Source organism: Diorhabda carinulata, chromosome 5 (genome assembly GCF_026250575.1).
Source record: "Diorhabda carinulata isolate Delta chromosome 5, icDioCari1.1, whole genome shotgun sequence".
NCBI lineage: Eukaryota > Metazoa > Arthropoda > Insecta > Coleoptera > Chrysomelidae > Diorhabda > Diorhabda carinulata.
The window spans coordinates 31,084,852-31,110,894 of NC_079464.1; the positions used below are offsets into that span (position 1 = coordinate 31,084,852).

The window sequence follows — 26,043 nt, forward strand, 5'->3', positions numbered from 1 at the left end:
TGGTTCTACGTCAGTCTCCCCAGTAAAACATGGCGTTTGATTCATGACGTCATTACCATAGTTAAAATTAGTCATTCAAAATACTTATATTTAAATCATGAAAAAATATGAAATCAAATGTCTTTTTTTCAATTTGAAATATAATACATAACCCTATATAACATTTTATATTTCTAATAAATATTTATAATTCAGAAAATATACAGCAAACGAATTTTTATTCGAAATTGTACCTAAAATCTAATATTAAACTGATAATTTTGATGTTTTGGCAACGCTGTAAAACATTTAAAGTACTGATTGTTTCATTTCTTGCCAACATATCGACAATTCATAAGAACACGCGAAAAAATTGCATCTACAATAAAATATAAAAATTTATCCAGTTTAGCTGCCGCTTTTTGTCTTCTCATTCACGCCTGATATCAAATCTACTTCACCAGATAATGAGTGTACAACAAATCAAGCGAGTTGTGTGGGCAATGATAAACCAAAGGTCTTTCCCACAGGACCGGACTCACTCTTAGTGTTGATCAAAATATATTAAGTACATTTATATAAAATATTTTCTATTTTATTTAGAATTCTTCCAATTGAAATCTTGTTAATATTATAATTAAATTAACATTATGCTTTCAACTTGAAAATCCTTTGAATTTACCGCTGTTTTGATAAAGTATTCATATATTTGACGTAATTATCTCGAGAAAATTGTTATCTCAGTTATATTAATAAAATAGTATAATATTTAATTACGTCAATATGATATTTATCTATTAAGTATATACATTAAAATGACATGTCAAAAGTGATTATTAAATATTGAATCATTATTTAAACTCAAATTATATAAAAACGATTTATTTATTTTTTGTTGTGATATGAACAGGGCCTTCACTGTATTTCAGGTTTTATAGTCTGTAATAATACTCCCAAGGCATTTGAACTTATGGATTCGTTTAATATGGCGTCCATCAAATTCTAGGATAATGAAATCGCGAATATAATGAATTTGGTCTTTGTTACATTGATTTTTAGACTTAGTGTCCTTCCACGTCACCGATTTGGTTTATAACTTCCATTTATTTTGATACTACCTTAAATATTAAATCGGAGTATTGGTTGAAGTGTTCCAAGCCAATATTTACCTCTGTATCATCTCGGATTTAAAAATGCCACTCCAAGTTACATCTTAAATTATTTGTGATAAGATAAAATTTTTCATTAATCGCACCGATGATCAAATAAAAATTAAAAAAAAAAATATGTATATATTTATAAAAGAAATGAGCCGGTCCTGTACTGTATTTCATTTCTTTGTATAGCCTCGCCCATGTCCATACTCTTTTACTCACATACTAAGAACAAGGACGACGGTAGGGTGATTCCGAAACAACTGAAAACCTGTTACATAAAACAAGGACGATGAGGAGAATCCGCTTCGAAAAGAGAGACAGGAAATTCCGCAACGTTAGAAAAAGATCGACGAGCTACATCGGTGATCCCTAGGCTTTTCCAAGAACTCACATCGACGCTTACGTATTTTTCGGCAGTTTACTAAAAATAGATTATGACCCCATCCATAAACAAATCAAATATTGCCCGGTATTACCCTGGTTTTATAAATATTTATGAGGTTAGTAAGTTAATCAATTGAATTGATACGGTTTTATATCGATGACTGTTCGGAATTGCTATCAAATTGTTTTTTTTTTATATATATATATAAATAGACTTTGAACAAACTCGTAGCTATCGCACATTTGGCAAAAAAATAAATAAGGAAAGCGATACGTATTAGAAAGAACGAACCGTATGTGCTGATGTTAAGGTGAATCCAAGCGCAGACAAAGACAGCTGCTGGCTAGTGCTTAAACAGGTTTGAAAGTTTTCGAAGAAAGAGGTAGAATAACAAATGTCTTGACGTTTGGGAGCGGCATGGGAAGGGAGAGGGGGGAGTAGTATTCCAGAATGAAACTGACGAATTTAAGCCAACCACACACGACAAATATTACACTAGTTTAAAAAATTAAACATTTTGTTTTTTAAATACGTTAGTTTTGATTTTTATCAATATATTAATCAATAACAGACGTATTTTACTGTGTTGAGATTAATATACAAAGTTTTTGCATTTTCAGCTCAAATAGAAGTTGTCTAAATAATTTTATATACGTGGAGAATATAAAAAAATACGTATTTTGATTATTTTTGGACAAAAATGAAAAGTATGAGACTCTTAATTATGTATTTTCCATCTTAGCATTCAACAAAAGGTAGGTATATTAATAATTTGTGAGAACTGTTTAAATTGTGAGATTAAATTGTTTTTTTTTTACCGAATTCCTTTCGAATTAATTCGTTTTTGTATGTACGATCTCAAAAAAATAAGTATTCTTCGAAACAACAATTTTAAGTACATTTTTCGAAACCAAATCCGCGAATTTGTGTTTTTTGGATTCTTTATCGACTCGAAAAAAATTTAAAAAGTAAAAAAAATGATGGAAAATAACAATTTTTCGATTTTTTATGACCAAAAATAAAACATTCTCCGTATATTTTCAATTCAACTCAAACAAACAACGAAGAAAATAGCTTAAAGAAAGATTCTATAAAAGTGGGTAATATAAAAAAAAATAAAACAAAATAACAAACGAGTTAATTGACATTGTTTATTATTATAGTACAATATGTGTAAATTCTAATAGAATGTAAAGTGTATGAAATATTCCGTATGGATAAAAAGTACGTGCATGGTCAGCTTTATAAAACGATTGCTAGAAGCGCGCGGGTGAGAGAGAGAGACGGAAGAGTCAAACAAGTAAACATGGCGCCGTGTGACCCATCATATCATATTTAGTGTATTTTGTACACGCAGTATCTGTAGATTTATCTAAAATTAGTAGGAAATCTTTCAAGATAAGTGCGTAAGAGTCATGAAACATTACAATAAGTGATAAATCAACATTATTAAAAAGTGCCAACTCTATATTTTCGTAATTTAGTAAATTTTACAGGTCTCGTATCGAAATAATTGTGTATTATGTGTGTTTGTAAAAAATCGATGAATGGAGTTAAGATAGTGTTAGCATAATGTAAACATTGTGGTTTTGTAATAGTACGTAGGCGAATTTCGCTATTAACAAGTAAGGTAAGTACATTTCTATATTGTTATCTAGTAATTTATCGCATATTTAAAATGTATTAAGATGTGATTAGAGTTGCCTAACTACTTATGATACTGCTATCGAATTTTCGAGTATTATTAGGTGATAACTAAATTAATCTTCATACAAAATTTTGCACGGTATTGTACTAACTGGCGCCGCAGTGACTATCACTTTGGCGTCATACGCTGTCTGTCTCGATTCGACGATCGTTGCCCCCTTTTTCCCGCACGGATTCCATCATACCACCACATGTTGCGAACTGAGCATAGTTGCCACGTCGTCACATATTTTACGAAATCCGATTAATTCTACAATATTTCGAAAAATAGAAATTTTAATTATTGTTATTGTGAAAAGACACTTATTGTTGTCAACGTAAATTATAATATCAAAGAAATTCCCTTATTTGAATTAAGTATTATAATTTTCCAGGGTCATTCAAAAGTTCATATGACATTTCAATAAATAATTAACACTTTGCGCAAGTAAATTCTGAAATCTAATGAATTTACTTATGTATATTACTGTCGACATAATCATTGTCCGTTTACCGATGCTAATTAATAGAGATGGGATTATACAGATTTATAAATACGCGTTTATAGACGTTCTCGATAATCAATAAGGTATTTAAATTCCGTACAATTAACTTACCATCTCTACACTACGCAAAATGATATTTTTTTACTGGCAACAAGGCTGTGTGTTAAATCGACGATTTAGGGATTCTAACGTCACTTGTTTTGACCTCTATTGGGTGACGCATACCCATTGCTGTTTAAACCATCGGATTTCTTGGAACCATTCGATATTGTTTTTTATTGTCAATTTCTATTTTAAAACTATACGGAGGGGGATCTCTCTCGCTATTTACTTAAAAATCTTGATAAATTTCCACATAAAACGAGTCGCGAAATCGCCTTGGATTTGAAAAAAAAAAATTAATTTGTTGGGATTTAACCTTTCACTTCACCATACAATTATTATTAATATACAGGGTGGGTCAAATGTATTTGTACGGTTTCCAGTAAGCAAACTGTGATTTTTTTTTCAACATTTGTGCCAGACCTTGTCGAATGCCTTGGCGATATCTGAAAAGGCACCCGAACAGTATTTTTATTCTCCAGAAGGTACATTTTTTTGTGAAGGGACTTGTTGCTTTCGTAATTCAAATTGGAGGTTAGGTATTAGACTGCAGGCGCTTAAAATCGGTTCTGACTATTTGGTCCGTAAGATGTAGTGTCCCCAAGAGGCTTAAGGATTAGCACAATGAAAGCTTCGACCCCTTATTTGATAGTTTATTCATGATTTTGTTATTAATTAGGTTATATCCGGAATTCAACGGCTGAATTTACGTCCTTGACCCTATTCATCATGCATACATCGTCATTACGGCCATCATTAAACTTTAAACACCATTCACGCACAACACCATCACTCATGAGGCTATAGCACAACGCCGACTGACGCCTGGATGTAAACAATGGCGGAATGTGTAGCGTCTGCACGGAGCGATAGTTTAGATACGTTTTTAGGTTAGGTTAGGTTATGTTGGGCGCTTCTACATAACCCAACTTTCGCAAAATATTGACAAGTTTTCCGTTGACGATTTTCCGCAAGTCGAAATTGACACAATTTTTTTTTCTTGGTCAATAAATTGCACCAGCCAGTCCGAACGGTGCTTCTTTGGACTACCCTGTATAAAAGTGAGGAAATCCCCCATTTAACATTCTAATGTTATTGAAATTAGAATGTACGTGGGCGATGCAGTAGCGTTGCCAACTTTGAAATTTTTTTTTCTCGTTTAAAGCTCCAGTTTTGTTAAATACATTTCAAGGTTAAATACAAATTTTTAAATTTCAATGTCAACATCGCGGATTGCATCGTGGATACAATCGCCTGCAATTTTTCAACTCTTCTCGGTAAGAATTTATTGATTTCTACGAAAACGTCGTTATTAAATTGCGGTTTTGTAAGAAATACAGGAAATCCCGTATCGCTGCAACGACTTGTTATCGTTCCGTTCGTATAAACAACGTATTTATCTATCAAGGTAGTTTTGCGGAGGTATATTATGACCTGCCTACGTATACAATAAATTTTTCGTTGGTATAACTTATCAACGTTCTTAATAAAATAGTATTCATTCAATTCAATCGAATGTAGATATGACAACAATGTAAAAATTATCGTAACCTATATTATGTTATTTTTATAGTTATATCTAAATTTCCCATCTCTATTTTATTATTGTTCTCCTATGTAACTGCTTTTAACCTAAAAATCATAAATAAATGTCAAATTTAACTTGTTCAATATGGCGAATCGTATAAATGATAATGTTATATCGTAAAAGGTAGGCAGGTGGTTTTGTTGTCACCCTGCTTTCAGGTAAAAAAAAAAGTTAATTTCCTGGAATAAAATCGTTGTAAAAGTCAAAGTCAAGCACCTCGAACTAGATATATTATATAATTTAAATAAAGGAGCATCCTTCTATTTGAATTATAAAAGAAATGTATGGTGCGGATCAACTGCACTGAACTTTGTGAGATTAAATTTGGAAATCACGAAAACATATTTTTTACTTTATACTTGTATTCGGTAGTATATTATTTTCAAATTTAAAATTTCACTCTTATTGCGCTTTAACAAAAATATAAAAGTTTAATACGAAATGAAGAAAAAATTCTCGTTGATTACACATTTTTTAAAATATCTCGGGACAGAAAAAAGATATCGATGTGCGGTTTTCGCTATTTTAATGTTAAATTAGTTTACTTTTTGAAAACCTATTCTAATTTTTATGCTTCTATTTAAATTTGTACAATAAAATGCATAATACCTCAAATATATGAAATAACGCCCTCTAGTACTCACGTTGCTAATTAAACTGCTTAAAATTGATATATTTTGTATTTCTGAACAAAAGCTTCTTTAATAAACATCAAGTTCATAAAAATGGACTAAGCAGAACCGGACTTAGAGATTTTTTTTTAGAACAATGTTCCACTCTCCCCTATATCTTATTTGAAGACGTAGACTATATATCGTAAAGTTAAAAATGCACAAAATTAGTTTGAATATTCGATAATTGTATATAAAGTACTACTTAAATAGACAAATTTGAAAAAATATTCAAATATGGCCGACGACTGATCTTAGTTACCTATTCGTTACTTAGTACGGACCATGTAACTAGCGTCATCTATAGAAATCGAATATAAACGATGTCACGTGATACATCAGCTTCCAAATTAAATTCATAAAAAATTTCATCACAATATTGCGAGTTTTAGTTATCACGAAATCGTTAAAAATTCTTTTCCATCACTGTACAAAATTTGATTTTTGAATACCCCGACCGCTACTGTCAACAATCTTAACTAATTACAATTTATTTCGTAAATGTTTTTCGAAATAATTTATAATGATTATTTCCTACGAACACTCAGTGCAATTGATCCTCTCCGTGCATTGATTCGAAACTCGAGGCAATTCTCGATCACTTGTACGAAAGTTACGAGCCTACAGCGTCTTACAACATCAACAAAACCGAACGGGAATCGCGTTTCAAAATAAAATTATTGTATAGAAGAAAGAAGAGACAATCGCGGCAGTCTCATGTGGAATTCCGAGAAGTGATAACGAATATATCGAATCGAGCTCTACCTTGGCAATACCGAGAAATGTTAGTTGACTTCGGCCGGTTCATCGACGAATCACAAACCGGGAGAGAAGCAGATGCAAGCAGGTTGTTTATTTTTGCGACGTTGCCGTTTCTACTATAATATAAGGGAAAATAATTTTAATAGAATGTATTTAGCGGATTAAAATATTTTTTTTTATCATAAATAGCCGGGAATAAACAGGTTTTTTTTTATTTTTGGATATTTTGGATATAAATACTTGTGATTATTTAAAATTTTTAATAAATATTGTTTATTGTAGTAATTAAATATTATACATCTGAAATAAGGTACGCCCGGTATATTTCTATTACAAATTTTCATTATCACTTCGAGTTCTTATCAATTCTCGAGAATATAACTTAACAAATGATTCACTGTATGTGTGTGTACAATTTTATTAATGCGTTGTCGTCACTATCACACTTTATGGTGAATATTTTGAGAAATATTATTTTTTTTTTCGTTAATTTTTCTATTCGACATAATGGTTTACGTCGAGTGATAAGTTTATTTAGTTTTATAGTTACTACGGTGTTGTGTACTAAAATATTTAATAACGGTTTCAGTGATAAGGATTAACGCGTTAAAAAACTCATTTTGGATTTTAATTAAACGTAAGTTACAAAACTCGACACACGACGTGTAAGCTACGCTACAAAAAAAACATCAAAAATTACATAATCTTTACGTTTTCTAAATATATTAGATATCAAGATTAAATTGAAGTCTGACAACAACGTAAATGTGATCATAACATATTAAAGTCATTACTAAATTATGAATGTATTATACTCCCTGAAAAATTTGAGATCTGACAACAATGTAAATAACATCTTAAGATAAATATATCGAATTTCCAGAAAATGGTCGAGATATGGCAACAACGTTATTGTAAACATAAATAAATAAAAAATCCTTTCAAAGATTTGACAACAACAGTGTTAAACATAAAAAAGATTCATCAAATTATAAAACTTTGTATCATGACATGTTAAACTGGCTAAATTATATTTTACTTCCTCGATGTATTAAAATCGGGTATCCAGAAATATTTTAGATCTGGCAACAACGTAATTACCATAATAGGTGCGACTGTCAAAATCTATTTTTCTTTAATGTACTAGCATTAGGTTACCAGAAAAATTGGAGATCTGTCAACAACGTAAACATCATGATACGTTGGACTGTCAATGTCATTGTAGCAAACAGCAACAAATATTCCATGTTAAAACTTGGAAATAATCTTGAAGTTGTTTTTATTTTAATAAACGAAATTTAAAAATTAAACTAGTTATTACCACGTCATCCGTTATTTACTTTTAATTCAGATAAGGAAACGAGTTATCACGTTTTAATTCATTATTCTCACTAAAAATCCAAATATAAAATTTACGCCGAGCATTTTTCCATGTTATGTCATAATAATATAAAAAATCGGTTTCCCTTTTTACAAAAAGACAACAACAGGAATGAATTTAAAAGTAACGCGCATACTAAAGTAAAAAAAATTATAAAAATACGCGTCGGACTTTGTATTCCGTTCTCGACTGATGAGGTGATCGAATGTACAAATCAAAACGACTCTCGCGTGACGTATATTTACATTCAACAATAAATCATGTTTCGATTTGTCTTCAATTGAAACATCCTAAGAATTATAAGAAATAAAAATTTTAGATAAAGTTATTGAAAATAAAAATTTGTTCGTTATATAAAATGCACGCGGTCAAATCAAAGGTCAGGTACAATCGAATGCATAAATTTTCGTACCATACATTGTAACTCGTAACGCAAGTATCAAATAACAAAAAGATCGTCATTTTGTGAAAGACTGTACGTGTAATCTAAATAGTCTTACAGAATTGAAATCGATCTGACAATGTAGCAAATTTTTTAGTAGCGAGCTTCAAACACTGATAGGTTATTATTGTGATAACGTCAACACTGTATTCTTCAATGTAGTTCAATATACGAGTAGTTAGGTTTTTTTTAAAAATATTTTCTTTTTAAAATAGTTTCGCTTTTTTTATATGTAACTCATGCAAATTTTTTAGTTCAATATACAGGGTCGTCACTGCGATAATACGATTTATATCTTGTTTTTAACGTAATTTGTAAAAGAAATTTTGGATGATTTCATAACCCTACATTTTATGAAGGCGTTTCACGCGCTCAAAGTATGGTGATTACAACGTTGCCAAGTTGTTTCAGGAAAGTTATTATTTTAAAATGGTTATTTCAAACAAATTCGATAAAAATTTCAGGTTTTTTTTTAAATAAAATCTAGATATTTATTGGTGAATAATTAATTGATAATAATTAATATATTTTGTTGATAAATTTTATTGTGATAACTGTTTTAGTGAATGAAATATCAAAGTGGATGTGTCTAAGTTTTATTAGTTGAAAATATTGTTAGAAGGGCCTTAAATTATTTGTAATTCAAGTAATATGAAACATTATTTTCTAAATATTCGATATATTTACCTTAAATTGAATAATTTACCTGAAGATCATTACCTTTTGTATATATACGATTCATACCAGTTTTTTAGAGTTCTAGTTTAATATACAAGGTCGTCATAGTGAGGATATGATTTATTTTCATTTTGTTTGCTGTTGTAATTAACGTAATTTGCGAAATAAATTTCATAACCCAACATTTTATTGAGATATGACAGCGGACGATTCAATTGCAGCGCTTCAAGTATGGCGATTACAACGTTGCCATATTATTTTAAGATGTACACTTTTTACGAATTAGATAAAAATTTTATTGGAAATATTCGTCTTAGAAATAGAATTACTTGGCAATATTATTTATTATTTGATATTTGATATAGTGCATTCTATAAACTTCCTCGGATTTATCATTTATGAATGAGTTACAACGTTGCCAATTCTATTTTTAGTCTGGGGATCACATAAAACGGTTTGTGACGTAATTTCGCGCATTTTGGAATCAAAATAGTTTTGTTCGACGATGTTTTTTTCCATTTAAAAGATACCTCTCTCTTTTGAGCATTTTTTGATGAATGAGAACAGCTTCAGGTAGTTCCTCGACAACAAAAGTCGGTTTTTGTGGCACCGTCTCTTCTGGCGCCTCTAATTCTTACATCGTTGCAGTTAACAGTCGCTGGGGACTCAGTTTTGGATAATATTGTGGCTGCGGAAGCAATTTGGCGTTCCGTCAATTGTTTTTGCAGGTTCCTGCACTTCTTCAGATAGTTCCTCGACAACAAAAGTCGGTTTTTGTGGCACCGTCTCTTCTGGCGCATCTAATTCTTACATCGTTGCAGTTAACAGTCGCCGGAGACTCAGTTTTGGATAATATTGTGGCCGCGGAAGCTATTTGGAGTTCCGTCAATTGTTTTTGCAGGTTCCTGCACTTCTTCAGGTAGTTCCTCGACAACAAAAGTCGGTTTTTGTGGCACCGTCTCTTCTGGCGCCTCTAATTCTTACATCGTTGCAGTTAACAGTCGCCGGAGACTCAGTTTTGGATAATATTGTGGCTGCGGAAGCAATTTCATCTACGGTTAGCGTCAATATAATAATTGATACGTATTTGTTTCAGGTAGAATTTAGCTATGGAAAAAAGCGACAGTTACCTGCACAAAAAATTCAAGAAACAAATTAACGTGGAATCCATAATCCAAAATGACAAGGAAAACAAGAAGAGCGCTCCGGTGGAGACGTTCGCGCAAAAAACCGATCAAAAAGAAAAAATCGAAAAAGAAAAAATGGATAAAACGGACAATATCGAACCTGTGCCAAATCAAAGTACAAATAGCAGCCCTTCGCGTACGTCGAACGCCAAGTCTTCCATATCAGTAGGAAATCAACAATCTTCGAACTCTTACATATCATATGTAGTTTCGAAACAACCAGATCATCATCGACCGACTAGTTTTGATACTAAACAGACCAACTATACAGATAATACTAGTAGCACGTCTTCCATTTTGAACAACGTTTACCCGACCACCAACTACATTTACTCCGGAGACAATTACGGGTCATTCAACGCCAATTTCCATCGAGACGACGTCAAACCGGAAGAAACGTCGACTCCCAAATACGACGAACAAAAAAACTCCGTCGGAAAATACGTTTGCCCCTATTGCAATTTAGTCTGCTCGAAACCGAGCGTTTTGCAAAAACACATCAGAGCCCACACCAACGAAAGGCCGTACCCCTGCGAAAGTTGCGGCTTCTCCTTCAAAACCAGATCGAACCTCTACAAACATTGCAGATCCAGGACGCACGCCAACAGATTATTAGTGACCAAACCTCCGGACGCGAACAACGAGTCCGAAATAGCGAAAAACCCGCCGAACGATTCGGAATTCAAAGACGAACCGAAGAAACCGTACAAACCCAGGTTCCATACGGCGAAATTATTCGATAATCCCCCGCAAGATAGTACCGAAGACGCGCCGAATACGTCGACCACCCGATTCGTGTCGCATCAAATTAACAAAATCATAAATAGAAACAATTCCTCGGCGCCGCAACCCAGCGAGACGTTCGTACAAAAAGAAATCCGCCACGACGAGCCGCTCAATCTCACCAAAAACAGAAAGAGATCCATGAGCGAAGTAACCGAACCGGTAATCCAAAAGAGCCTAATCAAAGAACTCCTGCTGAAAAATCTGAGCTCCTCCGACATGCAATGCCCCCATTGCAAGATGATCTTCCAAACGGTCACCGAATTGGACGTCCACAAATACAGAAATTGCAAAGGAAAATCCGCCGGGCCGAAATATACTAGAAGTAGTTCGGTGAACGTCGCTTCGATATTAACGCACAACAAAAACGCTTTCGACAACATTCCTCGGATGCAATTCCCCCTCGACTCCCCGGGACCGTTCCTAGGCAAAACTCGACTAATAGAAAGCGACAAAACCAAATCGTTTTCCTTCGATAGCGGAAATCTACCTCTGGTTAATCGAGGGGAAACCGCATCCTCGCCGCCCAATTATCTATCGTCCCCCCTTTCCTTCGATAAAGATAAAAAACCCCGCATCAAATTATTCGGGGGGGAAGTGAAAGTTCATTCGTCGGGCGAATCGAAAACCTTCAAAATCGAAGACGAATTCGATAAAGATGCGAATTTTATCGGTAATTTAAGCGAAAATCGAGTCGTCAAAACTAGTTTACAATCCGGAGGCACCGTTTTAACGAATACCAATAAATCCGACACGAAAACCCCCAAAGAAAATATAGATTTCGATAAATCGATTTTTACGTTCGATACAACTCGAAATATCGACGACGACGTATCGATTATTAAATCGTATCCGGAAGAATCGAGTCCTCTATATAAGAATATAATCGATTTTAGTCAGAACGCTCTTAAAATGTTGACGCCTAATATTAGACAACCAGCGGTACCTACGAATTTTAATCATCGAACCCCCCCCGGCGACGTTAAAACCAATTTGTACAATCCTCTGAATCTATTGGTGAACGGTCAAGTCGTTAGACACGTGCCGGGTATGCCGGGGCCCGTAGTCGAAAATTCCCCCCCGATCCGACAAAATTTACCCCCTCCGATGACGGACCGATCTCCGAAACCGACGGAAACTTACCCCCAGGATAAAAACGGCGCGAGGTTATTCGCGCAACCCGATAAACTGATCAAATCGCCCAAAAATAATAATAATAATAATAATAATAATAATCCGGTGCAAATTAGAACGACGACGGCCAATTTTTTGCTACCGGAAAGATTGAGTAGATCCCCGAAATCGGACGGTTCCGATACGAAATGTGCGGAAGACAAATCCGCCGAGGGGGAAATCAAGAAATTCGCCAGACCAAATAGTTTGGCTTTGAAACCGACGACGGCGTCTTTGAAACAACACCACGGCTTGACGCCGACGATGTTCAATCAGATCCTGATCAGCCCCGATACGCCTCGAGTCGCCAAAAAGTACGCCGAGCATTTTCTTCACGGCAATTATTTCAGTTATTTGGGATTGAAGAGTTCCACGAGACCGGTGTATTGTACTTTGAACAAGACGCAACCTTTTTACGTGCCCCACTTCAAGAAATTGAGCATGTACTCCGAATGGAGGCAGCAGGATACCAAACAGGATAAATTGTACGTCAGCGACTACGATTCCAGGCAGATTAACAAGAGTTACAGTATAGCGGGGAAGACTTCGGCTAATCTAATCATACATTCTAGTTATAAGGTAAGTATACAACTTTTCCTTGTACATACATACATACATACATTCCATGCCCAGACTGTACCAAATCCTCAACTGCAGGTTCTGGTCAGCTCCGGGTCGCTTGTAAGTCGGATTGGACTCTTCCTGTACCGAATCTAGGGTCCTGTAGGTGTGTTTGGGATCCAATGATGATTTTTTATGCCCAGACAGTACCAAATCCTCAACTGCAGGTTCTGGTCAGCTCTAGGTCGCTTGTAAGTCGGATTGGACTCTTCCTGTACCGAATCTAGGGTCCTGTAGGTGTGTTTGGGATCCAATGATGATTTTTTATGCCCAGACAGTACCAAATCCTCAACTGCAGGTTCTGGTCAGCTCTAGGTCGCTTGTAAGTCGGATTGGACTCTTCCTGTACCGAATCTAGGGTCCTGTAGGTGTGTTTGGGATCCAATGATGATTTTTTATGCCCAGACAGTACCAAATCCTCAACTGCAGGTTCTGGTCAGCTCTAGGTCGCTTGTAAGTCGGATTGGACTCTTACTGTATCGAGTCTAGGGTCCTGTAGGTGTGTTTGGGATCCAATGATGATTTTTTATGCCCAGACAGTACCAAATCCTCAACTGCAGGTTCTGGTCAGCTCTAGGTCGCTTGTAAGTCCGATTGGACTCTTACTGTATCGAGTCTAGGGTCCTGAAGGTGTGTTTGGGATCCAATGATGATTTTTTATGCCCAGACAGTACCAAATCCTCAACTGTAGGTTCTGATCAGCTCCGGGTCGCTTGTAAGTCGGATTGGACTCTTCCTGTATCGAATTTAGGGTCCTGAAGGTGTGTTTGGGATCCAATGATGATTTTTTATGCCCAGACAGTACCAAATCCTCAACTGCAGGTTCTGGTCAGCTCTAGGTCGCTTGTAAGTCCGATTGGACTCTTATTGTATCGAGTCTAGGGTCCTGAAGGTGTGTTTGGGATCCAATGATGATATTCCATGCCCAGACAGTACCAAATCCTCAACTGCAGTTTCTGGTCAGCTCTGGGTCACTTATTAGTCACATTGGACTCTTCTGTATCGACTGGAGCGTCCTGAGGGTGTGCTTGGGAGCAATACTCCAAGGAAAAACGAATCTGGTTCTTGTAGAGGATTAGAAGCTGTTGCGCAGTATGTAGTTTTTGGTCTTGAAGAGTTTTTGTGAAAATGTCGTAGCTAATTCGGTCACGTGACTATTCTAGGACGTATTGCTCCCAACCTCAACTCCCCACAAGCGAATTTTGAAGGTGTAAGGAATATGGGCTTCCATACCTGCCAAGACTACTTCCGAAATCTCGTTTGTACGCACTGAAAGGTCATTGGAATCGAAGTAAACGTCGTTCCAAGGAAACATAACAAGAAAGTCTTTTAGATGCTTCCATTTGGCCAATATATAATTCCAAACCTGTTGGCAAAGTTGTCGTAACATGGAATTCTGAAGATTCGAGATTCTCTTTATTTCTGCTAGAGCCAAAATATGAAATTTCCTCAACTGCAGATGTTGGTGTACAACCTTGAAAATGTTTTTGCTTGATACAACCTCCAGATCAGCCTCCGCCCGGAAGCTATTTTAATTCCGGAATATTTTGGTCTAGAAGGAGCTATTGTACTATTTTTTTTGTTTTATTACATTAATTATAATCGATAAACATTACAGTGCATCTATACTTTCAAAATTTGTATTAGGTAATCATTAAACGTGAATAAAATCAGATTAATACGTTATTCAGAGATATTACAAATTCAATAACTATTTCAACTGATAAAGAAATCAAATATTAGATTATGTGGAATATTTTCACACTTCCATTCAAATTTACCATATAAACATTGATACTATTGAAAAAATTTATTAATATAAGGACATTAATTAAAATAATAGCCTATTAGAAACTATTCATATTTTAAGTTTAGAAAAAATATTGTAGAGAGTGAATTACCTTCAAGCTTCTCACTTAATTGCTGCTTTATAAACACAAATGTATTAAGATGTTTAACTTATATTAAATTTAAATAATTATACTAAATATACAATAAACAAATTAGAAATATACTTAACCTTTTAATAAATACGTTGAAATATAAAAATTTTAAATTTGTATATATATATGTCATTCTTTTTTATACTTGTTTATAATCCCTTTACAGCCATTATTTAATCCGATTTTTATTCCATGGAGTTTTATTGTATAATAAAACATTTATTATTGAAAATTTTAGTATATTATAGTAAATAAATGCCAAAAACACTATTTTTTTTCGTTAAATCATGTCTTTAATTAATTTTTTATTCACAGTTTGTCATTACGGAAACGTCATCGGCACAATCTGAAAAAGAAGACGAGCCACAGAAGAATAATACAATTTTAGGCGGGTACGAATGTAACGAAGATTATATTTACGTTCGAGGCAGGGGTAAGACAAGCTTAATAGTTTCAAATTTGAAATATTTTTGAGATTTTTTTTGAATTTGTTATAGGTAGAGGCCGATATGTATGCGACCAATGTGGGATTCGTTGTAAAAAACCGTCTATGCTTAAAAAGCACATCAGGACACATTCAAACGATAGGCCTTATACTTGCAGTCATTGTAATTTCAGGTAATTTTTTTCTCTTTACGGTTCATATTATTACGAATTTATATGTTTATCAGAAAATCTTATCAAACTAATTATGGTTTTATAAGTCCATTTGTTTTTAATTTTTTAAAGTTTCAAAACTAAAGGAAACTTAACCAAACATATGAAAAGTAAGGCCCATTCGAAAAATTCCACAACTAGTACGGGATCGTCGTCTTCATCAGCCCAACAAAGCGCTCAGAGCTCTGAATCTGATACTGACGACAGCGGAATGGATAGTAGCGGTAAGTGATTGAAATAATTTGTTTCCGCGGCATTCAAATAGGATTAAAAGCATTTTACTTCACCTAAACATTCAATAATGATTCTTTGAATGAAAATTTTGTTAACAAACTTTTTTTATATGTACATATAAAAGCCAAAATATCGTTAGGAGCTGATTGGGAAGCAACATTAGCTCATCATGAGTCTTTTATAGAGATATAGAAATTAAATTAATTCGCTATCTTTAATTTTTATCGCTTTTAACTTTATAATCATTTTTAGCTTCTCTATTTTATTATTTTTTTTATATTTGAAGCTCTTAATATAACATTTGCTTGGAATTATGACTAGTGACATAAAAAATTATTTATATGATAGTTTTATACTGTTTTTACCCACAATTCTATGCTGTACCTACCAAAATTGGATTGTTTACTGTTTTATATAGTAAAATTCAGTTTTCTGAATTTATTTTAAGATAAAATTCCCCATATTTAAGTCTATTTATTCCTCATCTTCAAATATATGTTTTAATTTAGTTCTGGAGTGTATAATTATTATTTTATTATCGATTAGTTGAAAGATAGATAGAACTTTAAGCCTCAACGGATATCAATTATGTTGTAAGGCCTAGTAAATGGTATATTTGTTTTATTTTATTAAAATCTAGGATGTATTTTAAATTATTTTTCGTTTTAGACGAATCGACGCGTCAACAAGAACACGAAGCGGCCTACGGTCTGTTGTCTCTTTCGCAAAAACCTACCCAAACATCCGGTAACATAGGCACGAAGAGCCCCACAGAGGCATTTATGACCACAGAAGAACTGGCGCACGTTTCAAAGACAATTTACGCCAAAAACAAATTCCTAGATCAACCAAACACAACGATGAGTCCAAGTTTCAAAACGATGGAGCTGAATATATCGGCATCAGAAGAAACTGCAGAAAATCAAAACGTTAGGACCTATTTAGGAATGGGAAGTATAAGTAGACCTTTGACGTATCCTTATACCACAGTTTTAATAGGAGAAAAGGTAGTATTATCTTCACCGGAACCGGAAAATAAGTTATCGGAAAGTGTTACCAATCCAGTAGAACCGAAATGTATTAAACAGTTCAACGTTATAAAAAAATACGTTCCCCAAGGAAAATTAAGTCCCGATTTACCCGAAAACGAAAATTATTGTTACGAAGAGACCTTAAACAACGTTAAAAACATCACAACTACCCCCAACCGAACCCTACCCACTTTAAAAATAAACGACGTCGTAATAACCGCCGAAAGCGTGTCGGATATAAGAAAAAGAAAATTTTCGATAACGGAATTTCCCCATAAAAACAAAATACAGAAAAACGACGAAGTTATGGATCTATCGATGGCGAATAATCAAGAAAAATTAAACGGAACGTTAGTAAACGAGGTGGTGAATAATTTTAGGTTGACGGAGAGCGAAAAGAACGTCGCCAACGAAATATTCAACGCGTTACAGAAACCACAGTCTCCTCCTCGATTGGAAATTAACGAGGACAGAGAAGAAATTCCTATTTATAACAACAACAACAACAACAACAATGGTACCGTTATCATATTGAGACCTCTGAGTGCGGATACACAAGATCAACATCAGAACTACAACGAAGAACCTGGCAACAATACGGATTACGACAACAGCGCCATGGAAACTCTGGCCGATGTTGCCACCAAACAAGTCAAATTGGAGAAAAATACTTTGGCGAAGAGCGTCGCCAGCGAATTTTTAAAATTGGCCACTAAAAACGAAAATATAGACGGTGGTATTAATACTGTTAATTTCGGACCCGTCAATAAGGACGTCAATGATATTATCGTTAAATCCGAAGGGAACAAGAGCTGCACCATTTGTTCCAAGAGTTTTAACAAACCTTCACAACTTAGGTGAGTTTATTTCACATTATCTCCTCCTCCTCCTCCAATTTCTGTATCTGTTTGAACAAACTATAAATTACTACGTTTCGATAATCAAGTTATCATCTTCAGATAGCTCGGTTTACCTTCTTCGGTCTCTGAAGACGGTAGCTTGGTCATCGAAACGTAGATCGAATAATGTAATTTGTAGTGTTGAATATAATATATTTCAACGTTTAATATTTTCTATTCAAATTCTCTAATTTATTATTATTGCTTTTTGTTAATTTTTATTATATTTAATACCAACCCCTTCGAAACTATCTGTTTCTGTACCTTAATTTATCTAATGTTGTTCCTAACATCAAATAATTATTTTGTCAACACATTTTATATGTATTTAGGTAGTTTGAATATGTGGATAGTTAAAATTTCACTCCGAGCAACTTCAATCATAGTCTGAAAGATCTGTTGCGCCCCATTTTCGGTTCGGTTTCAGTTTGGTGACTCTAAAACTAGTAGTTCTTTCATTCCTGATCCTTTAATGCGTTTTAGAACATCTGTCGGCTTCAATTTAGGTCTGTTATGTAAAGACAAATTTTTAAGGGGGGTTTCGAATTCCAAAAACTCACTTTTGAGAATAATTGTGTGTAAAAATTGTTAGGGGAGGTTTTAAAATCCCAAAAATTCATATTTGTTTAAAAAAAATTGTTGTTGGATTGTTTTAAATTCCAAAATACTACTTATAAGGATAATTGTGTGAAAAAATTCTTAGGGGAGAGTTTCAAGTTCCAAAAATCCATAATTGTGTGAATAAAAATTGTTAGGGGAGGTTTTAAAATCCCAAAAACTCATAATTGTGTAAAAAAAATTGTTGTTGGATTGTTTTAAATTCCAAAATACTACTTATAAGGATAATTGTGTGAAAAAATTCTTAGGGGAGAGTTTCAAGTTCCAAAAATCCATAATTGTGTGAATAAAAATTGTTAGGGGAGGTTTTAAAATCCCAAAAACTCATAATTGTGTAAAAAAAATTGTTGTTGGATTGTTTTAAATTCCAAAATACTACTTATAAGGATAATTGTGTGAAAAAATTCTTAGGGGAGAGTTTCAAGTCCCAAAAATCCATAATTGTGTGAATAAAAATTGTTAGGGGAGGTTTTAAAATCCCAAAAACCCATAATTGTGTAAAAAAATTGTTGTTGGATTGTTTTAAATTCCAAAATACTACTTATAAGGATAATTGTGTGAAAAAATTCTTAGGGGAGAGTTTCAAGTCCCAAAAATCCATAATTGTGTGAATAAAAATTGTTAGGGGAGGTTTTAAAATCCCAAAAACCCATAATTGTGTAAAAAAATTGTTGTTGGATTGTTTTAAATTCCAAAATACTACTTATAAGGATAATTGTGTGAAAAAATTCTTAGGGGAGAGTTTCAAGTCCCAAAAATCCATAATTGTGTGAATAAAAATTGTTAGGGGAGGTTTTAAAATCCCAAAAACTCATAATTGTGTAAAAAAAATTGTTGTTGGATTGTTTTAAATTCCAAAATACTACTTATAAGGATAATTGTGTGAAAAAATTCTTAGGGGAGAGTTTCAAGTCCCAAAAATCCATAATTGTGTGAATAAAAATTGTTAGGGGAGGTTTTAAAATCCCAAAAACCCATAATTGTGTAAAAAAATTGTTGTTGGATTGTTTTAAATTCCAAAATACTACTTATAAGGATAATTGTGTGAAAAAATTCTTAGGGGAGAGTTTCAAGTCCCAAAAATCCATAATTGTGTGAATAAAAATTGTTAGGGGAGGTTTTAAAATCCCAAAAACCCATAATTGTGTAAAAAAATTGTTGTTGGATTGTTTTAAATTCCAAAATACTACTTATAAGGATAATTGTGTGAAAAAATTCTTAGGGGAGAGTTTCAAGTCCCAAAAATCCATAATTGTGTGAATAAAAATTGTTAGGGGAGGTTTTAAAATCCCAAAAACCCATAATTGTGTAAAAAAATTGTTGTTGGATTGTTTTAAATTCCAAAATACTACTTATAAGGATAATTGTGTGAAAAAATTCTTAGGGGAGAGTTTCAAGTCCCAAAAATCCATAATTGTGTGAATAAAAATTGTTAGGGGAGGTTTTAAAATCCCAAAAACCCATAATTGTGTAAAAAAATTGTTGTTGGATTGTTTTAAATTCCAAAATACTACTTATAAGGATAATTGTGTGAAAAAATTCTTAGGGAAGAGTTTCAAGTCCCAAAAATCCATAATTGTGTGAATAAAAATTGTTAGGGGAGGTTTTAAAATCCCAAAAACTCATAATTGTGTAAAAAAAATTGTTGTTGGATTGTTTTAAATTCCAAAATACTACTTATAATGATAATTGTGTGAAAAAATTCTTAGGGGAGGGTTTCAAGTCCCAAAAATCTATAATTGTGTGAATAAAAATTGTTAGGGGAGGTTTTAAAATCCCAAAAACCCATAATTGTGTAAAAAAATTGTTGTTGGATTGTTTTAAATTCCAAAATACTACTTATAAGGATAATTGTGTGAAAAAATTCTTAGGGGAGAGTTTCAAGTCCCAAAAATCCATAATTGTGTGAATAAAAATTGTTAGGGGAGGTTTTAAAATCCCAAAAACCCATAATTGTGTAAAAAAATTGTTGTTGGATTGTTTTAAATTCCAAAATACTACTTATAAGGATAATTGTGTGAAAAAATTCTTAGGGGAGAGTTTCAAGTCCCAAAAATCCATAATTGTGTGAATAAAAATTGTTAGGGGAGGTTTTAAAATCCCAAAAACCCATAATTGTGTAAAAAAATTGTTGTTGGATTGTTTTAAATTCCAAAATACTACTTATAAGGATAATTGTGTGAAAAAATTCTTAGGGAAGAGTTTCAAGTCCCAAAAATCCATAATTGTGTGAATAAAAATTGTTAGGGGAGGTTTTAAAATCCCAAAAACTCATAATTGTGTAAAAAAAATTGTTGTTGGATTGTTTTAAATTCCAAAATACTACTTATAAGGATAATTGTGTGAAAAAATTCTTAGGGGAGAGTTTCAAGTCCCAAAAATCCATAATTGTGTGAATAAAAATTGTTAGGGGAGGTTTTAAAATCCCAAAAACTCATAATTGTGTAAAAAAAATTGTTGTTGGATTGTTTTAAATTCCAAAATACTACTTATAAGGATAATTGTGTGAAAAAATTCTTAGGGAAGAGTTTCAAGTCCCAAAAATCCATAATTGTGTGAATAAAAATTGTTAGGGGAGGTTTTAAAATCCCAAAAACCCATAATTGTGTAAAAAAATTGTTGTTGGATTGTTTTAAATTCCAAAATACTACTTATAAGGATAATTGTGTGAAAAAATTCTTAGGGGAGAGTTTCAAGTCCCAAAAATTCAAAATTGTATGAATAAAAATTGTTAGGGGAGGTTTTAAAATCCCAAAAACCCATAATTGTGTAAAAAAAATTGTTGTTGGATTGTTTTAAATTCCAAAATACTACTTATAAGGATAATTGTGTGAAAAAATTCTTAGGGGAGGGTTTCAAGTCCCAAAAATCTATAATTGTGTGAATAAAAATTGTTAGGGGAGGTTTTAAAATCCCAAAAACTCATAATTGTGTAAAAAAAATTGTTGTTGGATTGTTTTAAATTCCAAAATACTACTTATAAGGATAATTGTGTGAAAAAATTCTTAGGGGAGAGTTTCAAGTCCCAAAAATCCATAATTGTGTGAATAAAAATTGTTAGGGGAGGTTTTAAAATCCCAAAAACTCATAATTGTGTAAAAAAAATTGTTGTTGGATTGTTTTAAATTCCAAAATACTACTTATAATGATAATTGTGTGAAAAAATTCTTAGGGGAGGGTTTCAAGTCCCAAAAATCCATAATTTTATGGAAAAAAATATTATGGGGTTTTTTTAAATTCCAAAAACCCACTTATAAGGATAATTGTGTAAAAACTTGTTATTAGAGGGTTCCAAAGACTCATTTATATAGAAAATGAAATGAAAAAAATTATTATAGGGGGTTTCAAATCCCAAAAATTCAAAATTGTATGAATAAAAATTGTTAGGGGAGGTTTTAAAATCCCAAAAACCCATAATTGTGTAAAAAAATTGTTATGGGGGGGTTCCAAATCCCAAATACTCACTCAATGGATGGATATGTGTGACTAATCGATTTTTGTCTATATTTTTTTCAGGCTACACATGAATATCCACTATTTAGAAAGACCTTTCCGCTGTGATTCATGTTCCGTTAGTTTCAGAACGAAAGGACATTTACAAAAACACGAAAGGAGTGCTAGTCACCATAACAAGGTATGCGATTCCATTCAATTATCATCATATCCGTTAATATTTTTAAATATATCGATTTTTCAGTTATCCTCATCTCCTGCGCTTTCTTCTTCTGAACCCAGACCGTTCAAATGTTCGGATTGTAACATCGCTTTTCGGATTCACGGTCATCTAGCCAAACATCTGCGATCCAAGATGCATATACAGAGGTTGGAATGTTTGAAAAAGTTACCTTTCGGTTTGTACGCAGAATTGGAGAGATCGAACAGTCTGTTGACTGAGATAAATACTTGCGATGGGGACCAGTGCCTTGAAAGTTTAAAGGTATTTATTTATTTTATATTTTTATAATGATAATCGTGACAAATAAAACAAAACAACTTGGAATTTCGAAGTAAAAATTGTCATTGAGACGTTTCGGACTTAATTTGAACGTTCTGTATGCTTCCGATTGTTCTAGATCAAATATCCACACCTCGAAACTTCCAGATAAGTCACTCGGTGCTTTTACTAGACATCACAAACAAAGAGCAGTCCCGGACTAGCTCAATAATGATAAAACGACACAAAAAGCTTCTATTTACTTTATATTTTCCAAATTTTCACTCCCATGGGAAAAATTTTGTATTTGAACACTCCATACAGTTTCGATTGTTCTACATCAAGTCTTGAAACATCTAGATAAGTCGTTCGACACCTAAAATCAAAAAATAAACGAAATTCAGTCCCGGATTGGCCCAATAATAATAATAATAATAATAATAAGTTTTAGTATCTACTTTATATTCCAAAATAATTCTAATCGATGATTCTGGATGCTTCCTATTCCTCCTAGCCATAAGTCAAGAAATTATGATAACATTATGATTTTATTGTATAAACTCGTTGAGAAATTGTTGGATTGATAATTTTGGTTGTTGTTGTTGTTGTAGACTCTAGCGAAAAAAGTATTCGTCAATCATCCGAACAAACTGAACGAAATAGAACAGAGAGAAACGATAATGGCGGATTCGTAGAACAATTTTTGTACATATTTGCTATTATAAAACTGCTGAAGACTGAATATAGAAAACAAAAGCTATGAAAATAAGAAAAGTATACATTTTATAAACTATTTTATTGTTGAAAACATTCTACTTACAGAATTACTTTATTATTTACACGAAATTATATATATATATATATATATATTATATATTCAAATAGGTGGATTATAGAACGAATTTTTCTTCAGTACGTTTGGCATAAAATGGCAATTTTAGTCGTATTTTCAAGTCAAATTTTCAAAATATATTTCTTCTTAATAACTAAATAAATACATCTACATATCTAGCTGCTATTTTACATAATTGACTATTTGAAACTAAATTTTATACAAAATTATCGAAAATGAGAAACGTGTTAGTATATTATCTAAAGAAAAAATCTGTTTCCCAGTGTAGGTGAAATGTTTTTTGAAAAAATGTATAAAAATGTGATTGAAACTTTTGGAATTCAACTAGATGTGGTCGTGTCAAGCTTAGTCGTTCCTTTGGTTTAAATAAATAACTTCTTGTTGTTTTTTACATGACATATATTTATTTTTTCAGTACTTCCACAGTTTTTTCAAAGTTTTCACTTGTTTATATACTTTTTCCACAATTTCTACAGCCTTTCGGATTCTATTTTCTCAAAATTATCTATGACCAGTATCCTAATATCCATTTAGACACCAATTCAATAATTTTATTTTCATTTTTCAGAACTTTCACCTGTTTATTAACTTTGTCACTTCTTCCGCAACATTTTGAGTTCAAAAACAACTTTTATCAGTTTTTCAAAACTTTTCTTCCCCGCAGTATGTTTCCAAAAATTTAACAGAAAAATAACTTTAGCTGTAGCTTCTTTTAGCATTTTACATAAAAACTTTTACCATTTTTCTTCTTTTTCAATTATAGAGATTAAAATCAAAAGAACTATTCCAAGATATAGAGAAAATGTAGGTTATTGTACATCACCATGAGTTTCAACCATGAAAATTTTTTATTTAATCAAGTTTGACTGTATTTATTTATATTCGGGTTCTGTACAGCAGGGATTCCCAAAATTTTGAGTTAACTGGACTTACGCCAAATATAAATCAAAATATTACAAATCAAACGACACGAATTTTCATTAGAAATATTTTAATAGTGAAAATAGTTTTTTAAAGTCAACTTTTATCAGAAGGAATAGAATTATGTCACTGTTTTATCACTCTTTAAGTCCTAAAAGTTTTATATAACATTCAATATTGATTCGAAATTATTTATTGTACCACATTTCAACGAATCTTATGAAAAATGTTAGCGAAGTGAAGTTTTGTCTACTTTCGGGTATCTACTTCTAAAACAAGACCAAAATTCATTCACAAATATACTCAATTATGGGTTTTAGTACCGATCAACTATGTAGATCTATTTCTGCTTCGTAATCAAGATTAAACAGCTTTATAAGTTGCCTTTTGATGATGAATCCATTTTTTAATCATTAAACATCGACATTTGTGCTTAGAAAGTAATCTAACAATGATTCCATGAATTTTATCATATATTCAGTTGTGGTAGTTCTTATTTTCTTTCAGTTTTTTTGTCTAAAATTGTGTGAAAGTAGTCAATATGAATTATGATTTTGGTACTAATTCTGTAGAATCCTGGGAATTTTTTGTACGGGAACCTTAGGTTCTGCGGAATCCACTTTGGAAATAGATGCTATAGAGTATATTTTATAAAATGACTTCAATCCTTTGGATTTAGTCACTAACACACTTACATTGCTATAAATACTGACGAAATTGTTTGTTTTATAATTCATCTCGATATTCTGATGTGTCAAATATGATAAATGTGATATATTTTTAAGCGATGTAAATATTTATGTTCGAAAGACTTTCCAAGAGTCTTTTTTGCCATGAAATCAGAAGGTGCATCTTTTTGTTTAAATTTCTCATTTAAAGGTTACAATCCCGTGTTATCGATATCACCAATTTGGATTATTTGGACGATGTGTAAAAAGATGTTTCTTTTATTTCAAACTGATTATTTTAACTTTTCTAATACAATTTGATAAAAAAATAATTTTATTTACTCAAGTTGGTGATATTGATTATTCGATTGTGGATCTTTTAGCAATGGAAATCGTTTACGTTTAATCTTATTTAAGATTCTGTTTGTAAAACTAGATTTTTTTTACCTGTTTTTAGGTATACTTTGCGCATAAGTACACACTCGTTAGGTTATGTATAGTTATGTTGATTTTTTAATGTAAATAATTGTTTGTATTAATTATTATTGCCAGGATGCATATTTTGTTAATATTGTTTCCCCCCCTGTTGAGAGAGTACAAGAAATTGTTGAAACACTTTTGATTTTTATTTCCTTCCTACCTTAACACACCAAGATATGACGCTCGTCGACGAACTATAACTTTTAGTTACTCAAACCAAAACATCTAAAGAATGCACTCTACTTTTATTTATCTTTTTGGTGAATATTTGAGGTTAAGTTTAAAACCAACCGATTTCCGACTGTCATAATACTCGACAACTTCACTGTATCACGTGGTCTATTTTGAAAGATCTGTGGTAATAGATTGTTCGGGAACTGATCGAATGTACACTTTAAATAGTTGCGTTCGCTATTTTTGTTCGTGGAACAGAACGATCACATGATTTATCCAGTAATCAATAAAGGTTTACAGTATCAATGTCTTTGACAGATTTAGGAATAAAGTAAATATTTTTTGATTTTCAATTATGCCCAACTTTGTCAAATGCCTGCGTGATATTTAGGAACTAAGCAGCAAGTATCTTTTATTTTCTAAAACTTCATTTATTTTTTATTTACACTATGAACATGTTAGAATTTTTTATGTATGAATAATATACGTAGTTGACTTTCAATTTGGTTTAGTTTATTATATTTTTCACT

At 32.5% G+C, this 26,043-nt stretch overlaps 1 protein-coding gene across 4 annotated transcripts; it reads left to right on the forward strand.

The window, feature by feature from the left end:
• Positions 1–2,741: 2,741 nt before the first annotated feature.
• Positions 2,742–25,474, forward strand: LOC130894605 (uncharacterized). 4 transcript variants are annotated; one of them, XM_057801521.1, is made up of 10 exons: positions 2,743–2,923; positions 3,018–3,151; positions 10,434–13,059; positions 15,360–15,477; positions 15,542–15,662; positions 15,774–15,925; positions 16,605–17,823; positions 22,000–22,117; positions 22,181–22,420; positions 23,029–25,474. In XM_057801521.1, the coding sequence occupies exons 3-10, from the start codon at positions 10,447–10,449 to the stop codon at positions 23,110–23,112; spliced, it is 4,665 nt and encodes a 1,554-aa protein (XP_057657504.1). In that variant the 5' UTR covers positions 2,743–2,923; positions 3,018–3,151; positions 10,434–10,446; the 3' UTR covers positions 23,113–25,474. The 4 variants fall into 4 exon arrangements, with proteins under 4 accessions (XP_057657501.1, XP_057657504.1, XP_057657503.1 ...); XM_057801518.1 differs by having other exon boundaries at positions 2,742–3,151; positions 10,438–13,059; XM_057801520.1 differs by lacking the exons at positions 2,743–2,923; positions 3,018–3,151 and adding an exon at positions 6,783–6,921.
• The last annotated feature ends 569 nt before the right edge of the window (positions 25,475–26,043 follow it).